The sequence below is a fragment of the Lissotriton vulgaris genome, chromosome 4_1 (genome assembly GCF_964263255.1).
Source record: "Lissotriton vulgaris chromosome 4_1, aLisVul1.2, whole genome shotgun sequence".
Taxonomy (NCBI): Eukaryota; Metazoa; Chordata; class Amphibia; order Caudata; family Salamandridae; genus Lissotriton; species Lissotriton vulgaris.
The window spans coordinates 796,738,781-796,765,327 of record NC_141691.1 but is presented as its reverse complement, the minus strand read 5'-3'; the positions used below and the strand labels follow the sequence as shown (position 1 = coordinate 796,765,327).

The window sequence follows — 26,547 nt, the reverse complement described above, 5'->3', positions numbered from 1 at the left end:
GAAGCCCGCCAAAAGAGTTGGGGAACCTACTACAGTGGACAACGGAGGGGTTCACTTACCTAGGTGTGTATATTACACAGAACCAGTCAGACCTTATGCGCAGAAAACTGGATGCTTTCCTTTCCCGGGTTCCTTTATATGTATCACGCATTAAATTGTCCTGGACTCCTTTTTCCGGGGATGGATGGTATTACGAAATCCCTCCTGTGGGATGGAGGCACCCCCAGAATAGCACTCCACACGCTAACAACATAAGACGGGGGCATAGCCTTATCAAACCTATGGTTTTACTATGTGGTCTCTCACCTCCTGTTTGTTAAAGACTGGGCATTTACGGATCAGCAGAAGACTTCATCAACAGCAGCAAGAGGGGCATTTCTTCTAGGGGGTGCCTCAGGGACCTTTACTTGACCACTACTTTGCGTCAGATGCCAACCAGAACCACCAGTCATTTGAATACGGAGAGGCAAACAAAGTACTGGGTGAGGGGGGGCAAGGCAGTTAACACCAGAAATGCCACTATGAGACTCAAGTCTGTTGGCAGACCTGATGACACAGGACAGGTGGGAGTATTTAAACTGAGGGACCACCTGGCCATATTTAAACTGAGGGAGGTGGGCGTGGCCAAGATGGCTGGAGGATAGGACGTGCCTTCTCGTCCCTCCGTCGCCGCTGAGCCCTATTGTTCACCCTCCCTATGGTTCTGTCGGCAGGAGAGTGAATAAATATGGTGGCGGCCACGGCGTGGTAAGTGAAATGCTGGCCGTGGCCCATCCTGGCTCACCCCTGAGCCTCTGCTGCGGACACTGAAGCTGCCACAGGTGCAATAGGTGGCCACTTCACTGCCAAAGGGCCCCCGGGGACAACGTCAACCTGCGAGGCATGCCACGCCTCCTGGAAAAACATGGACACACGAGTAATGAGCCGTGCCACACTGCCACGTGGGCTATGTCCTACCTGACAAAAGGCACGTCACAGCTCGACGGCACCCCCCACACCAGGGTTGCCAATGAAAGTGATGTAGCGTGCACGCAGAAAGGAGGCTTGAAAGAACTGAGGCAACCTGAGATAACATACCATGTTGGTGGCTGCTGCACGGTAAGATACCCGCCAGCAGCGGCCCCTTGCCAGTAGTCTCAATGCTCCTGGAGTGTCTCTTTGTGCGCAGCTGACAAGGCTGTAGTGGCCCTCCAGTTCCCACTGTACCCGGAGGACCTCCCGAATCCACAAAGCTCGTTGCACATCATTGGGATCTCATGCAGGCCACTGTGACTGGGCTCTGCGTCACTCCATACCCACTGCTGGGATCCGGAACGGAGCACCCACAACGCAGGCCTGAAAACATACTTGGTGGACCCCAGAGTAGAAAGACATCACCCACAGTAGGGGGGTGTTAAAGACTGGGATCTGCGCAGCATCACAGCAGCTGCAACACAGAAAGTCAAACGCTGCGTAAGGTCACCCACCACCAGCCCAAGACCCATCTACTGCACACTGAGGTGCATAACTGGACTGCTGAGGCGCCCATATGCCTCTTTTGCTGTAGGCCTCCTGAGGTGCATCTGTGCGGTGATGGCCTACTTCAAACTATTTGGCCCTCATCGGGCAACCCACGCAGCATTGAAATGCTAAACCGCACCTAGCGGCAGTAAAGTGGAATCAGGAGAGCTGCATGCTGAGTTTCCCCCCTAAATACCTGCGCACTGCCCCTTTGACGCCCTAGCCAACAACGCCGGAGTGAATACTGGGAGACAGGGGCCTCCATGCAGTTTGTGCTCCATGAGGGGCCATCATCGGGGACACCCCACCACCACAGCCAGCAGGCGCCACTTAAACCGACAACCCATCAGCTGAGTCCCCTGCCCAGGTGGCAGGGCGAAACGCATCTTCGGTGCTGGAAGATAAGTGACACCAGATGACGCCTCCCCATGAAGGGGGCCAGCGCTGGCTTGACACACTTGGATTAAAGCAGCGAAGCAGACCCATCCTAAAGAGCCATGACGATGGCACAAACCGAAAAAATACAGATCCCTCTGGGAGATGCGGACAAAACCAGCAAGGGGCCCATCTGGAGAGCAACCTCCGCCCTCGCAGCTGGAACAATCATCTAACAGCTTGTTTTTAGAGGTACTGTTTGTTTTCTTCAAGGAGGACCTCCTGACTGTGAATCCGGACCTTTCCCAAGACCTAGGTCTCCACCCTCTAGGACAACGAATCCAGGACAGATAAGGAAATCGAACAGCTCCAGCAGGAGGTACTTTGCCAACAGATCAACCTACAGGCCCACGCAGAGGACTTGGAAAACCGGCAGATGGAACAACATATGCATTAGAGGAGCGCCAACCTCAGCTGAAGGAGCAGAAATTGGGGCATATGTGTGGGCCTTGTTTCTCCAGATCCTGGAAGAGCCACTGTATAAAGAAATACATCTAGACAGGGTCCACAGGGTGGGACCTCCGAGACCGGGAAATGCCCAAACGGTGGCAGTTCTGGGGGCACCAGTAAACGATTTCCAAAGAACAAAGTTGATGGACCCGGCAACCATGGCCAAGGAGAGACAGGTGGTGTCTGGATCCGGAAATCATGGCCCAGGAGAGACAGGTGGTGTTAGATCCGTTGGCAACAGAACCAGACTGGCTGACGGCTACCTAAGCACAAATATGGCCTGCGCACTGCATTCATCAATGTGAGGGGCGGCCAGGGCGAAGGTGCTAAGGGCCGAGAAGGCTTCTGAGGTGATTGAGGTACTTTGGCATGTGTAGGATCTCCACCTCCTAGAAACCTTTAGTTTATTGGGTCCTTCTCTGGTCTACACCAGAGTTAAACGTTTATAGACACTCGCTGGGCGAATTAATGAGAATGAATCAGTCACTTGTGCGTCCCTTTCAAAAGCTGAAATTGGTGGCCTAAAATCATGATATTTGACATAAGAGCAGTATGTTGTTACCACCGCCAATGGGTCTTTAACTAACTTGTTCGTTAAGATGATGTCAGGTCCCTGTCTGAGCCCTTTCTGGACTGTACAGCTCCCCCTAACAGTTTTTATGTACGCTTCAGGTTTTGTTGTCTCCATTTGAGATCTTTTACAAACAAATGGAGCAAACACTTGTCTACCAATCTGTGTACAGGCTGTGGCTCTGTCTTTGAGATGCTTGAACACATTCTGCTTATATGCAATGAATATTTACGGCACAGAAGTGGATACATCTGTTATGTTTAAACACCAGGGTAACTCACTTTTCAACAGGCCTTATAATTATGAAGAGCGATACTCCACCCCCATTCGTGTTTGCGGTTTGCCAGTTTCTGACAAGTGTTTGGTTTAAACGCCAAACGTTTTGCCCCTGAATAATTGGACTGATTTGGATATCTGATACTGCATTGGTCTGATTGAAGAAGTTCTGTAATGGTTTTGCTGGGATTATAGCCAGGAAATCTTTCGTTCTTCCTTGTATTCTTGCCCATTTCTAAGTTATACACCTTTCTGATTTTATGTTGTTTTAATTCACTGTGTGCCGATCCAGTCTCATACCCAGTCTCTCTATCTGCTGAGATTAAAGACATGATCCCATCGCACAATCTCTCGTTATGATGTTTTTTACATTGATTAAGGATGTGAGTCATGCATCTGTGTCTCATACCTTTGTACTACTGAATGGCACTAATGATTTGATTTTGTTACACAAACTTGTGTAAAAAGTTTTATACCCTGTTTTAATGATGTGATTTCGTTACACAAATGTTGTGTAAAACGTTTTATACACTGTTTTAATGATGTGATTTAAACATTTGTGTTCCACCTTTGTACTACTTTGAAGGCTTTTGACAACTGAGTAAAGTATCTTGATGATGATGATGATGATTGACGTACTCTAATGTGCCCCTTTACCTGAGATTCCAATGGGACATTCCTGGCTATGGCCAGTAGCTTAAATTCTAACAGTTTGCGGATTATGTTTTGGGTACATTTAATGTTTTTGTTGGGGGAGTACTCATATTCAATAGAGGCACACTGCATCTTGGGTTGCTGTACACACAGGATTTGTCAGTATTCACATTGTGGCCACCAGGAGGAGAGTCACTCAAACCCTGGGGTAACTATCATTGCACCCTTCATCCACACACACACACAATAGCCTAAAGATCGCTACTCTTGATGCAAAGGGGCTCAACAATCTGACCAGGCGTAGGGTGATTCTCTTGTACTTGGAGCGGACCGGTACAAGAGCTGACCTCTGTCTCTTGCAGGAGATCTGGTCTGTTCCTGTAACAATTATTTTCTTCTACTAGATCTAAGACAGCGGGGTAGCCATCCTTGACTCCCGGTCCATCACAGACTGGATAGACGCTAAGTCAGCTGACATTAAGAGATGGCTGCTGGTGTATAAGGTACATGTTGACCAGAGTGCCTTTACAGTGGCATCAATATAAGCCCCTAATGATGGGCAGGAGCGATTCCTCTGACAGGCGGTGGCAGAGGCGATGTCCTCCCCAGATAGGTTGGCACTGAAAGGGGGATACCTTAACTTAGTTTTCAACAATGATCAGGACCATTCTACGCAGTGCTATTGTCACAAAGGAGCCCTGCCTTGGGATGGAGCGCTATGGTGACAGGAGACGGGCCTGAGAGAAATGTGGCGAGACCGGCTTCCCCAGGCACAAGACTACACATTCTACTTGCATGCCCATAAAACATATGCACATCTTGACTATTTCCCGGGCAGTAGGGCTCATGCTGAAGTGTCCCTTGCCCTACTCCCTACGAGGTGCACCCCCACATTTCTGGAGAATGCAGGAGAGTCTCCTCCAGCAGCTGGAAGTGGTCACAAGGGTTACTCAAGCAATAGTAGATTTCCTTGCTCTTAAGGACACAGCGGACACTTCCATAAATCCCTTCTGGTAAACCCTTAAGGTAGTTGTCCCAGGAGAGCTGATTGCTATATCAAAAGCAGATAACAAAATTCATCAGTACAAAAGGGACCACCTCCTTAAAACATTTAAGAGCTGGAACGTATCAATACACGCACAGGAGCTCCAAGGGTCTGGTGGCAGTTAGAGGCAGTATGCACGCAGCTCTCGGGATTAGACCTAGATAAGGCAGAATACGAACTGCTCAGACTCAAACACTCCTATTACATCAGGGGCGACAAATGTGGGAGACTGCTTGTGAACCGGCTCAGGGCACAGTGACGGGCAGGGGGAGTACGCTCCCTCCTAACGCTGGATGGCACAAAAGTTGTTGGTGAAGGTCCCATTGCGTCAGTCTCCTGAGATTTCGATGAAAAGCTTTAAATGGACCAAGCCCTGGCTCCTGTAAGTCTGGGTGTCTATCTGTCAGCTGCCCACACCCCTCACCTGACAATGGACCAAGTGGACCATCTTGCCCGCCAGATACGGACTGAAGAAGTTGTGTCAGCCATCGCCTGCCAAACACCTCTTAAATCCCCAGGTCCGGATGGCTTCCCCACCAATTTTTCCAAAACTTTCTGCAACGCTCTTACTCCGATACTCACAGAGCTCTTTAATGCAATAATAGAAGGGTCAGAGATGGTTCTGTCCTCGATGCTCAACACTTCCATTGTTGTCATCCCTAAGCCAGAGAAGGACAAGAAACAGTGTGGCTCGTAACACCCGATATCCCTACTCAACGTAGACATAAAACTATTCATTAGCATCTTAGTGGCATGACTTGGACCCCTTATGCCGGTACTTAAAGCACCCGATCAGGCCATATTTGTCCCCCACCGGCAATGTGGAGACAACATGAAGCGGATCCTTCATCTGATTGGAAAGGCCACACGCTCGCAGAGGTAGATAATGCTTTTAGCCATAGAAGCCGAGAAGGCATTTGACTGGGTGCATTGGCTCTATCTGGTATTGACTCGACCACTTTGGGTTTGGAGCTCAATTCTGCACTTGGGTCCTTAGCATTCATGGGATGCTTTGAGTCACTGTCTGGATTAATGGACAGACCTCGGCGCATTTCACTATCCGTAGACCCACCAGACAGAAGAAATAGAGGAGTTTGGCAGAGCTGCAGGATTTTGTATTATATCCAGAAGTCTCGGGCCCTCAGCCTGTTCATATCCCCTGAAACAGAGACATTACTGATGCTTCAGTACCAGATCCAGTGGGCGCATGCCTCCATCCCATACTTAGGGATCCAACTAGCCTTGAAAGTAAAGGCAATTGTGTCTCTCAATTACCACGCCCTGCTGCGGCAGCTCATCAAAGACCTAGCTCAATGGAAACACTACCGCCTGTCCCTGCTAAAGATGACCGCCTAAAATCCTGTTTGTGTTCTAAACCCTTGCGATTGAGCCCCCAGCAGGCATGCTTTACACGCTGCTAGGGGAGATGTGCAGCTTTGCCCGGGCAGATGGGAGACCCCGAATGAGTTGGGAGGAAAGTTTCATATCTCCGAAAGTGGTAGGCCTGGAGATTCCTAGCCTTCTGCATTACTGTTAGGCAGCGCAACTCTGCTACATGGTGGAGTGGACACGTGAGGAGTCTGAGTAACACTGGTTGTTTATGGACAAAGCACTAGCCAGGTACCACCTGTGGTGAGTTCCTTTTCTACAGTTAGGCAGAGGGTGTAGGGCCTTCACTCTACCCCGATTACCAGGATCGGACTTGAGGTGGGGGACTGCGTGGCAACATGCAAAACTTTGTCATTACCCTCCCCACTTATTCCAATCCTAGACAACACAGATTTTACTCCGGGGCTTGACCCCATTTCGTTCCTGTCATGGCAAACTGCAGGCTGCCTATCTATTTCCCATATTTTTAATGAGGAAGGCCTTCTCTCCTTTGAGCAACTGCATAAACACTATGTACTCCTAGAATCAGAGAGATTACATTACCTGCAGGTTGGTTACTGGCTTACTCAACCAGAAGTGCGGGCTGGGGGCCAGTGCCCCTCACTTCCTTTGAAAACTGGCTGGCGACAAAGTCCTCTAACTGTCACCTAATCACAGAACTCTAGCGATCCTCCAGAATGCTATTTCGGCGACCAAGATTGCAGGGCAGAAACGGTGGGAGCGCAAACGTGAGAGGACAATGGCACGCAAAAAATGGGCGGAAAATCTACAAGGCCAGGCACGCTGCAAGCAATACTGCTGGCATAGAGTCTGCAACTAAGTTAGTTACTTATTGGTACCTTACCCCACTGCGCTTGGACAAGGGCAACCCAGCACATAGTACAGATTGCTGGCAGAGGTGTGGGTCCCCTGGGACTGCTTTGGGATTGCCCCAAGCTCACAGGATACTGGGGCATAATACGGACTGCCATGGACACCACCTTCAACACAGTTGCCCCGCTTCCCGACCTACACCATCTTGGGGCTTCCAAAAACATTTACCTTTCTGCTTGAATCCCGCAAGGGGCAACACATAGGCCTGGCTCTAGAGGCCGCCCTGCAGAATATCCTCTCACAGTGGGGGATTGACGACGCACAGATGCACCTCGGGTGGCTGCATCGATTGTGGCATGTCTTAGGGATGGAGGAGCTTACCCTTAAATTAACGAACCAGGGTGATTTCCTATAGAGACCTGTGGAGGCCCCATCTAGCTCTCTTATTATCGGAATTTCGGGAGCTGACATGCCCTAGATATTTGCGCTGACTGACACGGACACTTGAGTGAGATCAGACGAGGTGGCTCGAGATAGACCCACAGACGACGATTAAGACAACAGAAATGAACTAATGATGAATGTGAGTACTACGGGTGGTGGGTAATGGTGGAGGTTTTGTGGGCCTTTTTTTGCGTTTGTTGATTTTTTGGGGGGAGCGCTGTCTTGCTCACGGTTGTTGGTTATACCCTTTTAAAATGCAATAAAATTATTTGAACCATAAACTGAGGGACATATGGGAGCTGGAGGATTTCCACTGGTAGTACGAGCTGACTGAGGCCCAGCAATTCCGTTACTTACAGCTAATACATGCGCGGAACGGGAATAGGCCACTTCTAGATTTTATCGCTGATGATTCCCCCCTAGACAGCAAAGTGCTGCAGGCCCCTTACATTAACATGCAATATCCCAAATATATAGGACACTGATCACTAATACCCATAACTCCTTGGCAAACCTTAAATAAAAATGGGAGGGTGCTCTATGAGCCCTTAAGGCATGCCGGTACCCCAGTAAGGCATTGATTAGAGTAGAAGTCCGTTTAATCAACTTAAAATTCTTCATGAGCATATTTTATCAGAACACACCTGCATAAAATGGGAAAAATAGCCACTGCTACCTGTTTACGGGATGCCACATTTCAGGGTCCCTGATATATATTCGCTGGAGTTGCCCTAGGATCCAGGGGTTCTGTGCGGAACTTTAGTTGCAGATTATTGAAGCCCTGGAGGAGTAACTAAAGCTTACCTCGCAGCCAGTTACCTTGAAGATTTGGAGAACCCAAACCCTCCCCAAACATGCCCTAATCTTCTGTAATCTGGCTTCAATGATGGCCAAGAGAGATCCTATTCGGCAGTGGGAATCTTCTGGGGGTGGCCTGCTGGGCGCACAACATAGACTTGAATGTGTGCCGAGGCGATGGTCTACCAAGCTAAGGGCTACCCCTAAAGGTTCTCCAAAATATTGGGCCCATGGCAGGAATTTTGGGATATTTCATGAGGAGCTTTACAACGTCAGGGGGAGATGAAGTATTCCACCTGAGAAGTGCGAGAATCCTTATAGGGCTCTAGCTCCACATTTGCCTTTTCTCCGAAGAGATGCAAGTCATTAAAGCGCATGTTGTTAAGATTGGCTTGGACATCTCCTGAGAAGCTAGACATTCTCAACCAGGCATGGCACCAAACAGCAACCGTTGAGCCTTGTGAGTCTGTTCTGTCTAGGCTACAGCGTATGACAAACTTTGCTGCATCCATTCCGTCCGCAACAACTTGGGAGAGGACAGCACAGGCCTCCTCCAGGACTTATGGCAGCACTTGTGCAGCCATTTCCCATAGCGAATTGGAATAATGGCCCAAGAGGCAGGCAGTGTTTACCAACCACAACGCTAGTCTGGTATAGTGAAGATTTTCTTACCAAGGCTGTCTAGCCTTTTGGATTCCCTATCCGGCGGTGCGGAAGGGAACGTGCCACAGGTAGAAGAGGCTAGGACCACCAAGCTCTCTGATGTGGGGTGGTTAGAGAGGAAAGCTGGGATGCCCAGTGCAGGACAATGGCGGTGGGCGACAGTTCTGTTCACATGGGAGCCTTTGTGCTGGGTTTAGACCAGGTGCCCAGTAGAACATCCGTCAAGGCCTCGTTAAATTGCAGCAAGGGTTCCGAGGTGGAGACACCAAGGTGCAGGACCTCCATCAAGATCTTGGTCTTGACCGCCACTGAAGGAAGCTTCAGGTCCAAGAACTCCACAGGCCTGCGCACCACTGTTGCAAATGAAGCCCCTCCTCCATAGCCAGGTTAGAGGAAGACAGCATGTCATGCTCTGGGAGGGTGCCCAAGCCACTCCTCGTAGCAGTTAATTTCCTCATTGAAGAGTGGGATTTATAAGGGATCCTCCTGCCACTCCCAATCTTTATTCAGTCCTAGCCCCTCAGAATAAGGCACAGGACATGACATGGAGCTCAGCTGCTCCATCGGCGCCGGTCTTTGCGTCGGTGGACGCCCAGGCAGATCCTGTTGTCTGGATTGCTGATGGGTAACGCCGCTGGCAGGTGCCGGTGACATAGATGGCCTCTGAGTCGGGTGTGGCCAAAGGTCAAAGAGGTACGACAGGCACCGGTCTGAATCTAGGAACGGATCCAAGAGGAGCACATAGCGCCAGGGCCGGAGGCACAGAGCCCATTGGGTCTCCTTCCACTGAGCATGCAGGCCCGAAGGCACGCTAACAGGGTCAGGTCGCCCAAATATGCCACACATGGTGTCATTGAAGTCCTTTAACTGGGTGGGGGTCGCTTCCGGCGCCGGAAAGGGAGGGAAGTGCGCAGCCGACCCAGGTAGGACCTCCACAGAGTGGTGCATCTAATGCCGCAACTCCTCTGTCAGTCAGTCAGTCAGAATATCTTTATTCGACTTAATCAAAGTCATACAAAGAAGCAATAGCAATAAAACATGACATAAAAAGTATAATTAGAATTCCTGGTATCTAAAAGCATCAAGTTCAATGTACATTATAAATACTATTTACACAATTTAAAAAGATACATTTATATATAAGACAATACATATAATCTCATTACAGTTAATAATCTCTTAGGGCGGAGATTGGCCAACAGCTTTCGCCCTTGCTGCGGCGACTAAAAAATTTGCAAGACTAAATGCTGTGCGTGGGTTTGTCATAAGCTGTAAATAGAGCAGCGCGGGGCGCACCTGTGTGAACCCTGCATCTTTAAGTATGGGGAGCAAATACTTTTTCCTCTGCTCATGATATAGACTACAAAACATGACAAAATGCATTGTGTCCTGCACAGAAAAATGGTCGCAACCGCAAGGGGCGGCTAATTCTGGCTTCTGCCAACCCTTAAAAGAGCCTAGGTGAAAGTGAATAAGATTAAACCTAAGTTTAGTTAATAAAAACCTATGGTAAGGGATTGTTACAAAGCGGAGGTAAGGAGCCAAATAAGGATCGCTAACCAGTAGATAGTGAGCCCTTACTGCAGGTTTCTGCAGCTCAACTACCTCGCGGCATGCTTCCTTCCTTTCTTTGAAGGCCTTTTTTGTATAAGCTATGTCCAGAGCCCTAATTTTCTCTGGGCAGCGGAAAAGTTCTGGGCGACCCAATTCTATAAAGGATTTACTTAAATAGGCCAGCCAAGGGATTTTACTGCAGTTATCCAGAGATAGGACATCCCTCAAAATTTTGTGGTTCAGTGGAAGATCGACGTTTAGCCACATTTTCAACCACAAGATCAGGGGTGCAACACTTAATGAGTCCGACAGATATGGCAAACCAACCTCCTTATGGATGGAATAGGTTGGGGTTGATTGAGGGACAGAAAGGAGAGATCTTATGAATCTATTTTCTGCTCTCTGAATGGGGTCAAGGTTTACGTAACCCCACAGAGGAGATCCATATGACGCGATGGCAACAGGTTTACTCTTATATATCTTCAACATCGCTTCCATGGGCCTGGCACCCAGCTTGCCGGCAAAACCAAAGAGTGCGGAGGCAGATCTAGTAACTGCCAGCCTCTTTGCACTTATCTGTGGACCCCAGGTACCTTTTTGATCAAACAGCACTCCCAGATAAGGAAATGTGGTTACCTCCGACACAGGGATCCCACTACAAAAGAATGATTTATGTCTTCTCTTCACACACTCTCGGCCCATGACCATTGTATGGGATTTGGATGCGTTGACCTTTAGGTCCAGATTTTCCATAAAGGAACCGAAAGAATTAAGAAGAACCTGCAGGCCAACACCCGTGCGGGCAATCAACACGGCGTCGTCCGCGTACAGGAGTGCCGGGATATGGGTATCCCCTGCACGTGGAACATCCGTGCCCATGCCCCTCAGGTGCGCCCCCAGGCCGTTAATGTAAATGGTAAAAAGCGTGGGGGCCAGAATGCAACCTTGCCGTACCCCTTTCAGGGATTTAAATAAAGGGGTACACCTGCCATTGTTGGACACTCGAACGGCTGCAAAAAGCTCCTGGTGCAGTGAGGCCATAAACCTAACCAGGGCTTCATCGATTCCCAAATCCAACAGAATCGACCATAATTTGGACCTATTAACGAGGTCGAAGGCCGACGAAAGATCCATAAAGGCCAAAAACACTGAACCCTCCTTAGCCACTGTGTATTTAGAGATGAGTAGATACAGGTTAATGCATTGCTCAATTGTACCTTTACTCTCTCTAAAGCCATATTGCAGTTCGCACAGCCCACCACATCCCTCGACATTCTCCCTCAACCTAGATAAAAGGACTCTCCCCAGAATTTTTACGGTTGAGTCCAAAAGGGATATAGGCCTGTAGAATGCTGGGTCGTCCCGCTGACCTTTGTTTTTATAAATGGGGACAATGGTGGATTTAGCCCATGAAGCAGGCGCTGAATTGAAATTAACTACATTAAACACGTTGGACAACACCCTCGACCACATTTTAGGTGAGAACATAAAAAAGTCGGCCGGAACTCCGTCCGGACCAGGTGCCTTGTGTTTGGTGGTTTACATGAGCGCCTTTTCTACTTCTTGGGGGTTAAAGACTATAGGGTTTACAGTCCCACTAGGCCGTGAACATCTGTTAGTGTCCTCATCGGCTACATCTCCCCCATATACATTTTTAAAAAAAGACAACCATTTTTCCTCGGTAATCACACAGTCCATGGGTAAATTATTATCCTCCGAGAAAAGGGGCTGCTTAATAATTTCCCAGAATCTTCTGCTGTCCTTCAGCACTGCCGCTGAGAGAAGGTCATCCCATGCTTCACGTTTAATGGATTCTTTGCGGCTCTTTACGGCAGTCTTATAAATTTTCCTTAACCTCACAATTTCCTCTTTTACTCTAGGAACAATTTTTAGAGCCGCCAACAAATCTCTGTGAGCCTTCGAACATGCGGAGTCAAACCAACGCTTGTGACCCTGAGTTCCCTGAAGGGGTTTAGCTAAAAGATCTTTGGAAACCTGCACACATAATTCCTCATAAGCTGATACCATGAGGCTCCCTTTGGTGTCAGGGTTCTGACACAGCTCGACCTGGGTTTTAATCTTAGGGAAGCATTTTTTGTAGAAGTTATCTGGGATCACCTTCGCCCATTTTACTCTTCTGTCTTGATCTGTAGTCTTCAAGGAATGGGCTGATTTTACAATTGATGGTGCTGCTCCCATCTGACTGCCCCACTCCACTTCAAGTAGTACTGGGTTGTGGTCACTGAAGTGGGTTGCTACCGTGCTATACGCGCTGGTAAGAGTTAAAATGCCAAGAGAAACAAAGATATAGTCTATCACAGACCCATGCTGGCCGCCGGTGAAAGTTGGCATTCTCGGACCTAAGTTGGGTTCATAAAGATTATAGTTAGCAAGTAGGTCTTCAAGCTCCTGGCCCTCTGCCGAATGTTCGAAGTGAGGCACTACTGAAGCGGCATCATCATCTTCACGTGCTCCTCTTCCCTTACAGGCTAAATTACATAAATGTATATTTAAAATCACCTAGTAAAATTGACTCGGATGCAAATGAGATATTCTGTAAGACTGAATTTAAAATACTATCTAAACTAGCAATATTACGACCGTCATAGACGCGATTACCAGAGTTATAGAAGTTAACGTATAAGGTCCTACTAGTTTTATTGATGATCCTTTCGACAATCAATATATTATCAGATTCGGACCTAATCTGCCTGTAACTTCCTTTTAAGTCCAAGGCGAATAAGAGCGCCAGACCGCCTTTGGCCCTGCCCATTCTACTAGGGACAGCAGGTCTTGTGAAGCTAGTATACCCGTCCCACCAGATTTTATTGGATGTGTCCCAAGTTTCTTGCAAAGCAATAATGTGGTACTTTGAGATAAAGCTCCTCCATACTGGGTCTTGGCGTTTGGTGTATAAACCTGCCACATTCCAGCTTATAATCTTACATGACTCCCTAATAGTCATAGACTTGCTGCCACTCACTGGGTCTCCTTCCGCTGTTGCTTGTGCTAAAGGGGGCCCGGTTGTATTCGCGTGACTGCAACGCTGTGTCGACTCTCTGGACGTACCCATGTTAGGACCAGACTCAGTCCCAAATGAGATTGTTTGCTGACCTGGGATAGTGGATGGTTGGGGCTCAGTGACTTCGTTAAACATATAAAAACTATGGGGATTATCGGTGCTAAAGCCATCGCTACACGAATTTGAATTGATCGAACCAGCATTATTTTGGTCAGTACCTGGTTCAAGTCAATCACAGGTGTTGAGGTCAGATAAGGGGCCAAACCTGTTACCTGTAGTAAAGCCCCATGCAGAGGGGGTGGCTAATTGAGCCTGGCCAGCATGAGCTAAGTTCCACAGGGGATGTGGGGTGATTGGGTGGACCAAAGACGGGTCCATTCTCTGCCACCGTGTTGGCCTAAAGCCCCGTGCACTAAGGTCGTACCCTGGTACGCCGTTCCCCCACCCGTTTGTTCCCAGCACCTGTGGGTGAGCCGGCTGAATGTTTCGCTCGTAAGAGTAAATGGGTCTTCCTGACACTTGCTGTACTATAGGCAGGAACCGGTCATTTACGTATCGCGAGCCCGTGGCCTCTCCCCAGCTACTATTATTCCTATACTTATTATGCCTGTTGGTGTTAGGTAAAGTAGCAGATTGAGACCCGTTATTGAAAAATCTGAGAGTTAGTGGAACTATAGAGCCGTTACGCTTCTGAGGTGGGAAGACGTTGTTGAGGATTTCCGGAAGGACCTCGGCATTAGTAAAGTTTATAATGACACAATCGCCTTGAAACTTTTTCGGCTTGCTGCCAATCCAGGGTACCCTCCTAGCCGAAACTATGTCTCCTGCCAGTTTATCGAACTCTTCTTGCCATGTACATATTATTCGAAAGCCAGTGTAAGGCTTTGTCTTTAAGATCCTGGTTGGACTCTGATTTGTCTTGTGGCAGAACTGGAACATTAGCCAATACCAAGACTACCGGTGAGGCTTCCGCAATGAATTGGACTGGGCTGACCTCTTGATGACTTACCACTGTTACATCAGTGGGGATGGTATGAGGGACCCCAGTTACGACGTTCTGATCCGGGACAGTTAATGTCAAAGATAAGGGTGGGTGTAACAACCCTGGTTGCGTGGATTGTGCGTTACTGTCAGTAGAAGGGGCCTCCTCATCCGTAGATATTAAATCTGCGACGAGGGAAGATAAATTCTCTAGCTCCTTAGTCAAGTTGCTATGAACCCCTCCCAGCTTCCTAACTTCGGCAGTTAATTTGTCCACTTTCCCGATCAGGGGCTTAATGATAGTCTTGATTTTAATATCCATCATGTCTTGGATCCTGTTGAAAAGATCATCGTCGATAATGCGCTTAGACTCATGATCGACCTCATGATCTGTGTGTTTGCCCAACCGTCTGGAGGGAGGGGTGGCAGGCTTCTTCCTTCCCTGTTGTTTCCCCCCTCGTTTTGCAGCTGTTTTCCTACATGCTCTAACAGCACGGTTAGATGGAGACTGGAGCTGAGGGTCCTCGTCTATAGCTTCTGTCTGAATGCTTGTCTCAGTAAAGGCATCGTCAGCTAAGTCGATGAGATCTGCTCTATCCTTAACAGGCTCAGAGTCTTCGGTGGCTTCCATAAGGTTGGCTGAAGAATTAGAGCCAGAGTCTGCAGGATTAGGCTGTGCGTTTCCTGACAGGGAATCAGACATAGCTATGCTTACAGTGCTTGTAGATGGACTGTCTGCAAGCAACACAGGTGATTGGCTTAGGCCCAAGGATGGCCTTCGCTTGCTGTTAATACTGGTTACCACTTGAACAAGATATGAATCAAGAGTATTCACAGCCTCGGTAGGGGGGGGAACCAGTTTTTCCCCCATACTTTGAACTCTTGTTCAACAAAATCACAAATCACGCGCTCCCAGTTAATCTTAGGCCGGGTAAATAGCTGGTCGTGACAAGTAATACTATGGGATTAGGGCGGCTCAATGGTAAAAGTTGCTGACTGGCTTAATGGCTAATGTTAACTCCCAAAATGAGAACCCGGGAACAGTACCTCGAATCCACGCAGTTGTTTTCAGGGAGGTAGCCTTGCCTGGCCTTTCCGTGCCTCGGAGGGCCTCAGAGGGCCCGCCCTTTGCCCGGGCTTAGCCCCGGGCGTCCAGCTCGCGTCCCGCGTAGCTGAGGGCTTCCTGCTTTTACCAGCCCCTCCTGGCGCGTTGGTGACGCGTCAGGGAACGCGCCTCCGCCGCAAAGGCTGCCGGGATCTGTGGTCCCGGAGCGGCGGTGGCGTGCGCGATGGTTTGCTCCCGCTGCGAGCCTCTCGTGTTGCAGTTCTCCTCTGCAAGGTAGGTCTCTGCTGTCTGACGTGCTCCGCTGGACTCTGCCGAAATGGTGCTCCCCCCGCTTCACCGAGGGCTTCCTGCTTTTACCAGCCCCTCCTGGCGCGTTGGTGACGCGTCAGGGAACGCGCCTCCGCCGCAAAGGCTGCCGGGATCTGTGGTCCCGGAGCGGCGGTGGCGTGCCTGGTGTGCGCGATGGTTTGCTCCCGCTGCGAGCCTCTCGTGTTGCAGTTCTCCTCTGCAAGGTAGGTCTCTGCTGTCTGACGTGCTCCGCTGGACTCTGCCGAAATGGTGCTCCCCCTGTCTCATCAGGTGATGGACGGGGTGAAGTCTAAGGAAGCTCAGACTTCTTGTGCTTTTTATGGTGCTTCTTACCTGACCTCAATGACTTTGAGTGAGCGAATCGCAGTTAGCTACCCTCTTGTGTGAGGAGGATGCGTGTTTCCAGTCCAGGAAGGACCTGGCTTGGAGGTTCAGCTGGACTGTTCCCTTTGGAAGCCGGGTCAAGGCTGATTTGCATATGGCTGGGTTTAAACTGGAATAGCATGGGGAGCACAAAAACAATGGAGTTAGGCCCAGATCTCTGTACGGGGTGATTGTTTGACCTTATTAATTATTCTGTCCATCAATTGTTCTTGTTGGTCTTTATCATATGTCATAGCATCTAGAACTTGTTGGCTGTAGACAGGTATGGGAAGCTGCACTTCAAACGTCCTAGGCAGTACTACATCATATTCCATCAGTGCCTGTCCTAAAATAAGACAGAGTGTCTCTTCTTTGATAAGAAGGCTACACCCATATGCAAATATGCTTAGTAACAAAGTGCATTCATGCCGCTTCCAGCAGACTCGGGGGAAGCAAACTGCACAGTGCCTATTCTGCTGTGTCATTTTGGTAAATTGACATGCATGAAAAACGGATCAAGAAAAAAACAATCACTGGCAAGCCTTCAAAAACTAAAACCAAACATTCAGCAGAGCAATGGCTTGCCCCGAAAGTGGCCTCCTGCAGCATGAAAATGAGTCTGCAGCTAATATCCAGAAGGTGCGGGTGAGAATATCCAAGCCACTAATATCCACCCACAGGTCTCTAAAGCCAAAGAAGTCACAGCCCAGATACCTAGAATAAGTCCTCAGACCATATCTGAGAAAGATAGGGCTTGAATGTACAGTGATGGCCGGAGTATGAGATCGGCGACAAGAATCTCAGTCGCAAAGTTTTCCTAGCACATGGTTGCAATCGCTGTTTAGAAACTACAAACAGGACAAAATAAAAGCATTATCTCTCTGGACTGTTCGTATAGCAGGGGGAAGTTCTGAGGCTGGAAAAGAGTGGAACAAGTACAAAGAATGTTTATTACTTCATACAAAGAGGTATATAGCGTACTTGCTGCTAAATAGTAAAGTATTATGTGATCTTGGGTGACCACTCTTTAGCTCAAAAAGCTTTCTCTTGCAACTGTGGAAGAGGACTATGTACTGCACTGCACAAACCTCAGAGCTCTGGCTTTGGCCTACTTAAAATAAGTCGACCATTATCACTACTTGTCATTCTAGGCTACCATAAAGAAAAGGTTTCTTAGCTTTAGGAGTAGTTTTGCTTCTTGAAGAATTTTCTGGATTCACATGCTGTGCATTATTCCGCCATCTAGTGGTAGGGTCCAGAATTCTCCTTTGTGTTAGTCCTTTCCCTCTCTCTCTTTTTTTTGTTGGGCGCCGACTATCCCTCTATTTGGTGTCTAATCCAGGCTCTCCTGATGTCATATGCCCCTTCCCCCGAAGCTTCCACGCATGGTCACAATCTTCAGATTTATTGTTTGTGTCATTTTCTTTATTGTATTTGCTTTATGATTTTCGTTCACTTCTGCTCCCACATCTCTTGGGGAGGCGGGTGGGTCACATGAGAATTCGGAAAGTTCTAAAAGCTGCATAACTAGTCCTATAGGTAAGAAACCATTTTATTTCGCAATGTGAATCTTTTCTGGATTCACTTGCTGTGCACTGATTTTGTACCATTTTTTTTTATTTTTGTGGAGACTAGGTTGGAGAGGGGTTTGAGCTTATAAATACATTTTAGGTACTGTCTGTCCCACTTACACTTCCTTGTACATCTGTATGTCGATGCAGTAGTGCTTTGTGAACGTGTGCACTGATGACCAAGTCGCTGCCATGCATATGTCTTGTAACAGGATATTTGCCCGGAAGGCTATTGTAGCTCCTTTCTTACATGTTGAGTGTACTCTTGGTTTGACCAGAAGTTGAGTATCACCTGCTGTGTAACACATCTGGATTGTCTGGGTGATCAACCTTGAGATGGTGTTTTTAGTAACTGGTTTTCCTTTGTTATTGTTGGCAAATAACACAAAGAATTTGTAGTATATGGTTATGGTTAAGAATGACGCGCGTGAACGCACGCGCGTCATTCACAACAATAAAACATCGTGTTGTTATTTGAATGTGAATCACTGTGTGTAGTGTTCGCGTGAGGCGTGTTAGTGGGTTGGTACCGCGTGTCTGTATGTTGTTCTTTGAATGTTGATGCGTGCATGGAGGTCTGAGTCGCGTGTGTGTGTCGCGTGTGTGTGTTGTTACTCAAATCAGGATGCCTTAGTTAAATAGGTTAGCCGTGCGGTTAAACGGCACTTTAGATTGTACGCTGCGACGGCAGGATGTTATTAAAGGCTTCCCTTACCGGATCTTCATAAATCTACTTTCCTGAAGTGTTTATTGCTTCTTCTACAGAATTGTTTTCTTTTCCTCACAGATTTTGTGTTCTCAATATGGTACGTTAGCGCTCATCTGATGTATAATGTATGTAGTGCTCTTTCAGCCTGAGTATTTGGCTGTTGGAAGAAACTAGCTATTTCGATTGTCTGGTTTATGTGAAAATGTGATATAACCCTGTGTAAGAAAATGTGGGTAGACCCTCATTACTATCCGGTCTTTGTGTATTTGCATGTATGGTTCTTGGAGGGTGAGTGCTTGATAGTCACTCCTCTGAGAAACGTCATTGTGATTAAAAAGGCAGTTTTAAGTGTGACCAATTTCAAGAGACCTTGTGAAGTGATTCAAAGGGTTTCCTCATGAGTGGGGATAAAACCAAATTTAAATTTCATGTAGGTGATGGTACACTTCTTGGTGAGGATACTTTTCCCCATTTAGAAATCTTTTGATTACAGGAGTTTTGAAGAAACGTCTTCCTATGTGACCCCTTGTGTAGGCCACAAATGCTGCCAAATGTACCTTTAAAGACAAAAAGGTTAACTTGCTGTGATATAGGTGTGTGAGGTATCTTATAACTGTAGTGTATTTTGTATTTGTGAAGGGGGTGCTGCGAACGGGGACTCTAATTGCATTGACCCTCTACCTTTCTTCAAACAGCACCCCGAGAACTGGAAGGTCAGCGATGTGATTACCCCGGGACTCGAGTACAAACACCCTGAGGAACACTGTTTCTTTAACTGGGCGTATCCCGAGGCTAGCCACGCCCCTGTCGACCAGGTAAAACATCACAAGATCCCCACGCAGGTGTGTTCATCACCCGGAGGCGGAGGAGGAGTTTGGAGTGGCGAGGAGAGTAACGGCGAGGAGTGGAAGATTGGAGACGGCGAGGAGTGGAGATTCGGAGTTAGGCAAGGCGACTGGAGGAAGAGCGAAGACGAGACCATCGGAGGAGAGACAGGAGACAAGGCTGGAGGAGAAAGACCAGAGGAGACGAGCGGGAACAGCGGAAACGTCCAGAACATCGAGACGAAGGAGGAGAGGAATGGAGGAGAGACCAGAGGGAGAAAGACCGACTGCAGCGACAAGTCGGGAGGCCACCGAGAAGGCGCTTCGCCCAGCCACACTTCAACCAGGGAAGTGTGGCTCTCCCAGGTACGGTCACGCTTTGCGGGCTGTGCGGGACCTAAGTGGGCTAAACCTCCGTGAGGTCTTCACACGAGTATCCCCTGCACTACCCTACCCCGTCACGGCATTGCCATTTCACGCGATCCGAAAACAGTTGTTGTGCACGTGTGACTCCCTCACTTCCCTCCTCCCTGAAGCGCTGTGAGTGAAGTGGGACGCCACGCTAAGACCTTTTTTCCTTTTCCTCATTACATGCTCCAATCTGGACCCCGAGCTGGAAGACGACGTGCCTAACATCCGGACTACAAGTCCCAGAAGATATCGGGATAGACGTTCCGCCGGAGCCGAGGGAGATCGAGAGATTCCTTTACCATTCTACAGAAAAGCAATACAGCGTAAAAAGGTGTCCAAGACAATAAAACCATCCTTACCCGCAGTACCTGTGTCCGTGAGTCTGTTCCCATCCCCACAGTATTGTCTTGTAAGAAACCCGATTTGTGGCACCACGTTGAGTATCGTTCTCATTTGGCTGTGTAGTATTTCCTTGTTGCTGGTCTCATTGCTTCTCTGAGGACCGATATTGTCTTTTCTGGAAATCCTATATGTCCAAATTCAATGTCCTCAGAAGACAAGCTGTGAAGCTCAGAGAGTTCGGTTCTGCGAGGAGAATTGTCCTCCTTGCATTGCTATCTCTATTAGGTCTAGGTACTAGGTTTGTCCCGCCCACTGTGGGGCAATGTGCATTAAGGTAATTTGTGATTGTCTTTCTTTGTTTATTACTAATGATAACAGTAGGATCGAGGAAAAAGCGTAAGCAAATCTTCCTGACCAGTCTATCGACAGACCATTCACCAGAGAGTGATGGTGTGGATGTCTGGATGCGAAGGATTGGCATTTTGTGTTCTCTGGTGTTGCAAACGAATAGGTCTATTTCTTTAGTTCCCCATTTTCTAAACATCGTTTTGAGTACTGTTTGATTCAGTTCTCATTTGTGTTTGGTTAATGCTTGTCTGCTCAGCTTGTCCGCTTCTACACTGTCTTTCCCTGGTAGATGCATTGCTGTCATGTTTATTTGTTTCTGGATGGTCCACCTCCAGATTGCCTGTGCTAGTTTTGTAAGTACAAGTTCAGTTTCAGTTTATTTATTTTGCAAAGTTACTTAAAACCAATGCAATGTATGTGTACATTAGAACCATATATAAAATATTAATTCACAATAATAAAAATGTCAGCATAATTAAAATTAAACACTTCTGTTACATTCAAGTTTAAAAGAAACAGATTTAAACTGCTAGAGCAGCCAGTTTAAGTTGACCGGTCATTACTGCAATTGGTGCTCCCCCTGTAAAAGTAGATAATCCAAAGTCTCCTTTGCCCCAAAACACTTTTAATGGCAGTTTGGAATTTTTGCTCTGGCTGATTCAACAAATCTGACTAGTCTGGTGTTCAATTGAAGAGATGCTGGGTCGAAGCAAGCCAAAACTGCTTGTCTCCTTGTCAGAACGTCTCTTTGATTAAAGGGGATTTTTAGAGTTTGCCTCCATTCTTGAAGCATCTCAGTACATGAGTATATAGTGTGGATGATGTCGCCCTGGCCATTTCTGCACAAACTGCAAACTGTAAAAGACTGCGCCCTTTTCCATGGTGGAAGATGCTGTGTACATGGTATCACTCCAAGTCGTAGCTTTAGGAATTTTAATTTCTGTGCTTTTGGATAGCCCAGGTAAAAATATTGTTGCGTGGCTGGAGTCTTGTAAGAATTCAGCGTCATCCAGGCATGTGTTTTAGATGAAAAAGCAGCTTTATCCTCCACCAGTGACTGTTATTTCAACGACTTGAAAGTACAAAGGATTTTGTTCCTCCTTGCTTGTTGAGATATAATATTGCTGTTGTATTGTCTGTTCCGATTAGTAATGATTTTCCCCACAGCTGTTTCTGAAAGGCTAAGAAAACTGTTTTAGTTATAGTACATTTATTTGTTGTACTGCTTCCTCTACTTTCCATAGTCTTCTGATTTTGAGTCTTCCCATATGAGCTCCCCAACCCATTTGCGAGGCTTCCGTGGTAATGGTTACTGTCAGAGTTGGAAATATGAATGATCTTCCAGTGGTTAAGTTTGCTCTGCAACACCACGCAACTTCCTCTTGTACACTTTGCGTGACAACAACTAGATCTTCCCAATTCCCAGTGGCTTGTGACCATTGAGCTTGTGCCCATTCCTGAATTTGTCTCATATGTAACCTTGCATATAGTATGAAAGGTATGCAGGGGACATTTCTCCCACAGTCCTCACTGTCAGTGACTGACCCCTCTGGTATTGGTGAGTATTGTGCAATCAACAATAGTCTCCTCTTTTGGCAAGGGTATGCTTTCGCCTCCTTTGAGTAGATCCTCGCTCCAAGGATGAGCTTTTCTTGTTCTGGATTAGGTGCCAATTTGTTTTTGTTTATGGAAAACCCCAGTTTGTGAAGTGTTGCTATCACTGCATTTATGTTGTTTCTGCACTTGTGTAGTGAGTTTGCTTTTACAAGCCAGTTGTCTAGATAAGGATATACGAGTATCCCTTGTCTCCTCAGATGTGCCGAAACTGCTGCTAAGCACTTCACTTTGTAAACACTCTGAGTGCTGAACTTACTCCGAATGTGAGCACTTTGAATTTATAGTGTGTTCTGTACTACAATGCACAAGATTTTTTTTGCTTGTGATTCTTTGGGATGTGTAGATATGCTTCTTTAATATCCATGTTTGCCATATAGTATCCTTGATGTAGCTGCAGGATGACATCCTGCAGCACTGTTGTGTTGAATTTTTGTGTCTTAATGAACTTGTTTAAGAAATATAGGACATAGAAATCCATATTGCTTTGGTATGAGAAAATATGTTGAGTAGTATCCCTGGCATATCTCCTTTTTGGGCACTCTGTCTATTACCATTGTCTTATAGAAATGTTTTTAATTCTTTTAATGTTTTTTTCCAGTTGTGTGGACCACTCTTCTTGGTCCCTTCACTGGTGGGTTTTGACTAGTTCTACGAACAGCTGTGTTTGATGATATTGAATACCAACTCATCTGAGGTGACGTGACCTTCCTCCACTTCTGGAAGAAGTCCCCAATCCCCCTCCCTACAGGAGTTGTGTGTGGGAGGTGGATTAGCGACTTTTGAGTCACTTACTGGTTGGTGCGGCCATCCTCTGTTGGTGGCTGTGACCTGCCTCTTGCTCGTCCTCAAAAGGGTTGACGCAGAGGTGTCTGGTACTGCCATTGTTGAGTAGGCTTTTGTGTCTGGCTTGCACCAAAAAAACTCTGGTGTGTGGTGGTGGTAGTGATGGTACCACAGAGGCACCCTCTACTTACATGTCTCCTTGTATGTGTGTTTGACCTACTTAGATGCCCCCTAAACTGTAGGGCTTCCATTGATTTTGCTGTGTCATTGTTCTTTTTAAGCTGTTGCAGGGTATTATCCACACGTCAATGTTGTGTTCCTCCTGGCTCGACAACCTGTTATCTCAGCAATGATGTCTACTTCTGGCCCTGTATGAGGTTGTGTCTGTGCCTTTGTTTGTCCCTCGCGATCAAGGTGTTTGGTTTGCACTCTGTTGTTATTTCTGTGTTTTTCCGGAAAGTGAAGGTTGCACACCTGATGGTTATCCTTTTGTGCAAACTTGTGATGGACTTTCGGGCAGAATTTAAATTATGCATTTTCCAGGTCACATGGAACATGAGGCCTCCTGCCCGGACATTCTCTGGTCTTCCTTCAACTTGAAGTCTTGCGTTGTGTGAGAAACTATAAATTGGATCCTGTTTTCCAATACTTTTCTCTATTACTTCAGTGTTTCCCTCGATAAACTTTCGAGCAAATATTTTTCTTTAGGTGATTAGAGAGCCTTCAGCAATGCTTCCAGACCCAAACTATGGACAAAAAGAATCTGAAGATGTAAGCTTAGTGAGACGGACATATGATATCTGGAGAGGCTGGATTAGATACCAAATGGAGGAGGAGGAGGAGGGAAGGAGAGGGAGAGGAGAGAGAGCGCTCTAAAACAAAGGAGCCAAACACTAGATGGTGCAATGACACACAGCATGCGAGTAGAGAAAAGAGATCTGCTGCAAAACAAAGACTATAGTAATGTTCCTGTTTACTTGATTTAACGTCTTCAACATAGAACTTCTCCTTCCAAATTATTTTTTATCATCACTATTTACCATTCGCAATCAAAAACATGTTTCACAGGCTTCTTCAATTTGGCACAAGATCTAGGACACCTACCTGTATTACAAAACATCATCTGATGTGATAACATGTTAGAAAGAAAATATGGTTAATACATGTGTCTTAGTTTTGGGTAGAAATACATAATACATACATTTCTCTCCTTTTAGTTCTCATATGGTAGTATGTTTGCAGCTAATACAATAAAAGGAAACAAATAAAGCATCAATTATTCAACTTCATTTCCACACTGGGAAACCGGTCTGGTTCTGGCAGGGGTCTTACACACAAATGTAATTGTTACAATACATGCACTCTATTCTCTCTCACCCAGGATTGGAAGCCCATCTCTGCAAAGTCTCCTCACCATCATCCTCACAAAAATCTGCAAATGCTGCTTCAAGGTCTTCTAGTTGACGGATACGATTTTCTACACAATTTACCAAATCCTCCTATAGAGAATAAAAGGTTAACACAATGAAGAGGTTAAGCATTGAACGTGCCATTGAAAATGTTAAATTACAAAATAGCAAGTAGCAAACTATTCAAAAGAATACAAAAATATGTGCATTATGCAATTTGAAAATGGGTCCAAAGCGTAGACAAAGATGAGGACAGTATGCAAATAAAGACTACAGCATAGTCCTTTTCATTATTTTATTTCTAATCCTGAAAAAAGGTAACATTTGTCAATGTAGCAACATTTATTGAGCCCTGAGGCAGACTTTCCCAACCAGCCTTGCATGAATAGAATAGAATACATATTTTTCTCCTCCAGTACACAACAGTAAACACAAAGGCCTCATGCCTCGTTAAACTGTTTTGATCTTCTGGATAATGCAGTTGGCTTCACTTGTACAGGGTTTCTGTGATGCGAGTTGCATGAAGCAGCAATAATGCATGATTTGCTGATGTCTTCAGTCATGGATAGTTGTAACTAAGGACGAATTGGCCGTTATATATCCAAATGTAGCTGAGGAGCAATGAAACTCCATATATGCAAATGGGAGGGCAGAGGAAATTATTTGTAGAGGCAGAAAGGGAAGAGCACAAGTTTGACGAATCCCAGCTAAAGTCCCTTCCCTCCTGCAAGGTGCACACATTCCAAATAATGCCATAGTCGAAATATGTTTGCTCAGTTTCTTGGTCCTAACTTTTGCTGTTATTAGGCCATCATTCAACTCAAGGAAGTGCACTTGGGAGATAATATTGCGCACAGTCTTGGATTGTCCTGGTTAATGTTATGAATTAATTTTTAACCCTTTCACTGCGGCGGCTATTCCGCCGCAGTGCTAAGGGGCCGGGGGCGCGCGGCGCTCCCGCGCTGGTGACGGAACCGCTCCGTCACGCCCCTCGGGTGAGCTGTGCTTGTGACGGAACGGTTCCGTCACAGCCCCGCACGCTCAATAGAATGCGCCGCACAGGCGCAAAATCAGCGCCGCGCAGGCGCGGCGAGTGGGCCATGACGGAACCGTTCCGTCACCAGCACAGCCCACCCGAGGGGCGTGACGGAACGGTTCCGTCACAAGCGTGGGAGTGGTTAAATATGTTATTTATTATATCTCTACTGTTAAACGATATTTTGTGTCACAAGTATTTTTATTAGCACAGTCACTTAAAACCATATTTTGTGTCTACCCGAAGTCAAAGTTACTCATCTGCTGTAATTCCGATTGGCATTGTTCTTTAAGTCGAAAGTCCGGTTGCCAAGTTTTAACAACTTCAGTCTACTTGTGGCGAAGACAATTTAATTAAGAATGGTGAAGCTAGGAGATGGAAAGGCATCGAGTGTCATACAGTATACCTTCAAAGCTTTACCTAAATATTTTGCTTCCCTCGAAACTGTTGGATAGAATTATATTTACGTTACGGTTCAGGAAGATAAGGTAAGGCAACATAAGTAATGGAAAACTTCCTGGAATGTTAAGAGTGTGAAGGTTGCCCAATCTGAGTCAGTTTCCACACACTTGAGTGTAGTCAAACTATTGAAAACCAAATAAACACTAGACAACAATGTTGTGCGGAGGTGAAAAAAGACATCAGATGAACAAGTGGTACCAGGTGAAGAGAATATCTGTTATCAATCTTGCATCTGCGTAGCATTGTACATTCAATGCATATACAGTGGCTCACAGCTGCCCTAAAGCTCTCAGAAATTAAGACAGGTTTCTCAATGGCTTTAGAAGAAGCATTTGCTCTAATTAAATGGTCAAGAAAGGGCACGATTTTACAAGGGAGGTGCTGTCACAGATAGATATGGGATTACTACTGTACCTTATTATTCTAGCCAGGAGGGAGATCTGCTTACGGTGGAAAGATCCGATTCCCCCTAATAGAGAAAACTGGGTAAAAGCTGCTCTGAATATGGCATGTCTAGACCAGGGAGACAGGACAGGAGCATATGAAAACATCTGGTCTCCCCTTTTAGTCTGGGGAAGCTGCCTGCACCTGATAAACTGTTAGATCTATGGTGGTCGAATCCTGGTCTAATGATTACACCTGACCTCAACCACGTGAGGAAGCCCATGAGGGGCCTAGATTTATGCAGTGAGCCGAAGGGCG

General features: G+C 46.8%; 1 protein-coding gene across 3 annotated transcripts in view; it reads right to left on the bottom strand.

Annotated features, from left to right (window-relative positions):
• C4_1H5orf22 (chromosome 4_1 C5orf22 homolog) overlaps positions 1 to 26,547 on the bottom strand; it is a 520,226-nt gene that overhangs the window by 174,912 nt on the left and 318,767 nt on the right. For all 3 annotated transcript variants that reach the window (XM_086965124.1, XM_086965125.1, XM_086965126.1), the window contains one exon: positions 24,316 to 24,437. In XM_086965124.1, coding sequence (XP_086821250.1) covers positions 24,316 to 24,437 — 122 coding nt within the window. The remainder of the gene's footprint in view (positions 1 to 24,315; positions 24,438 to 26,547) is intronic.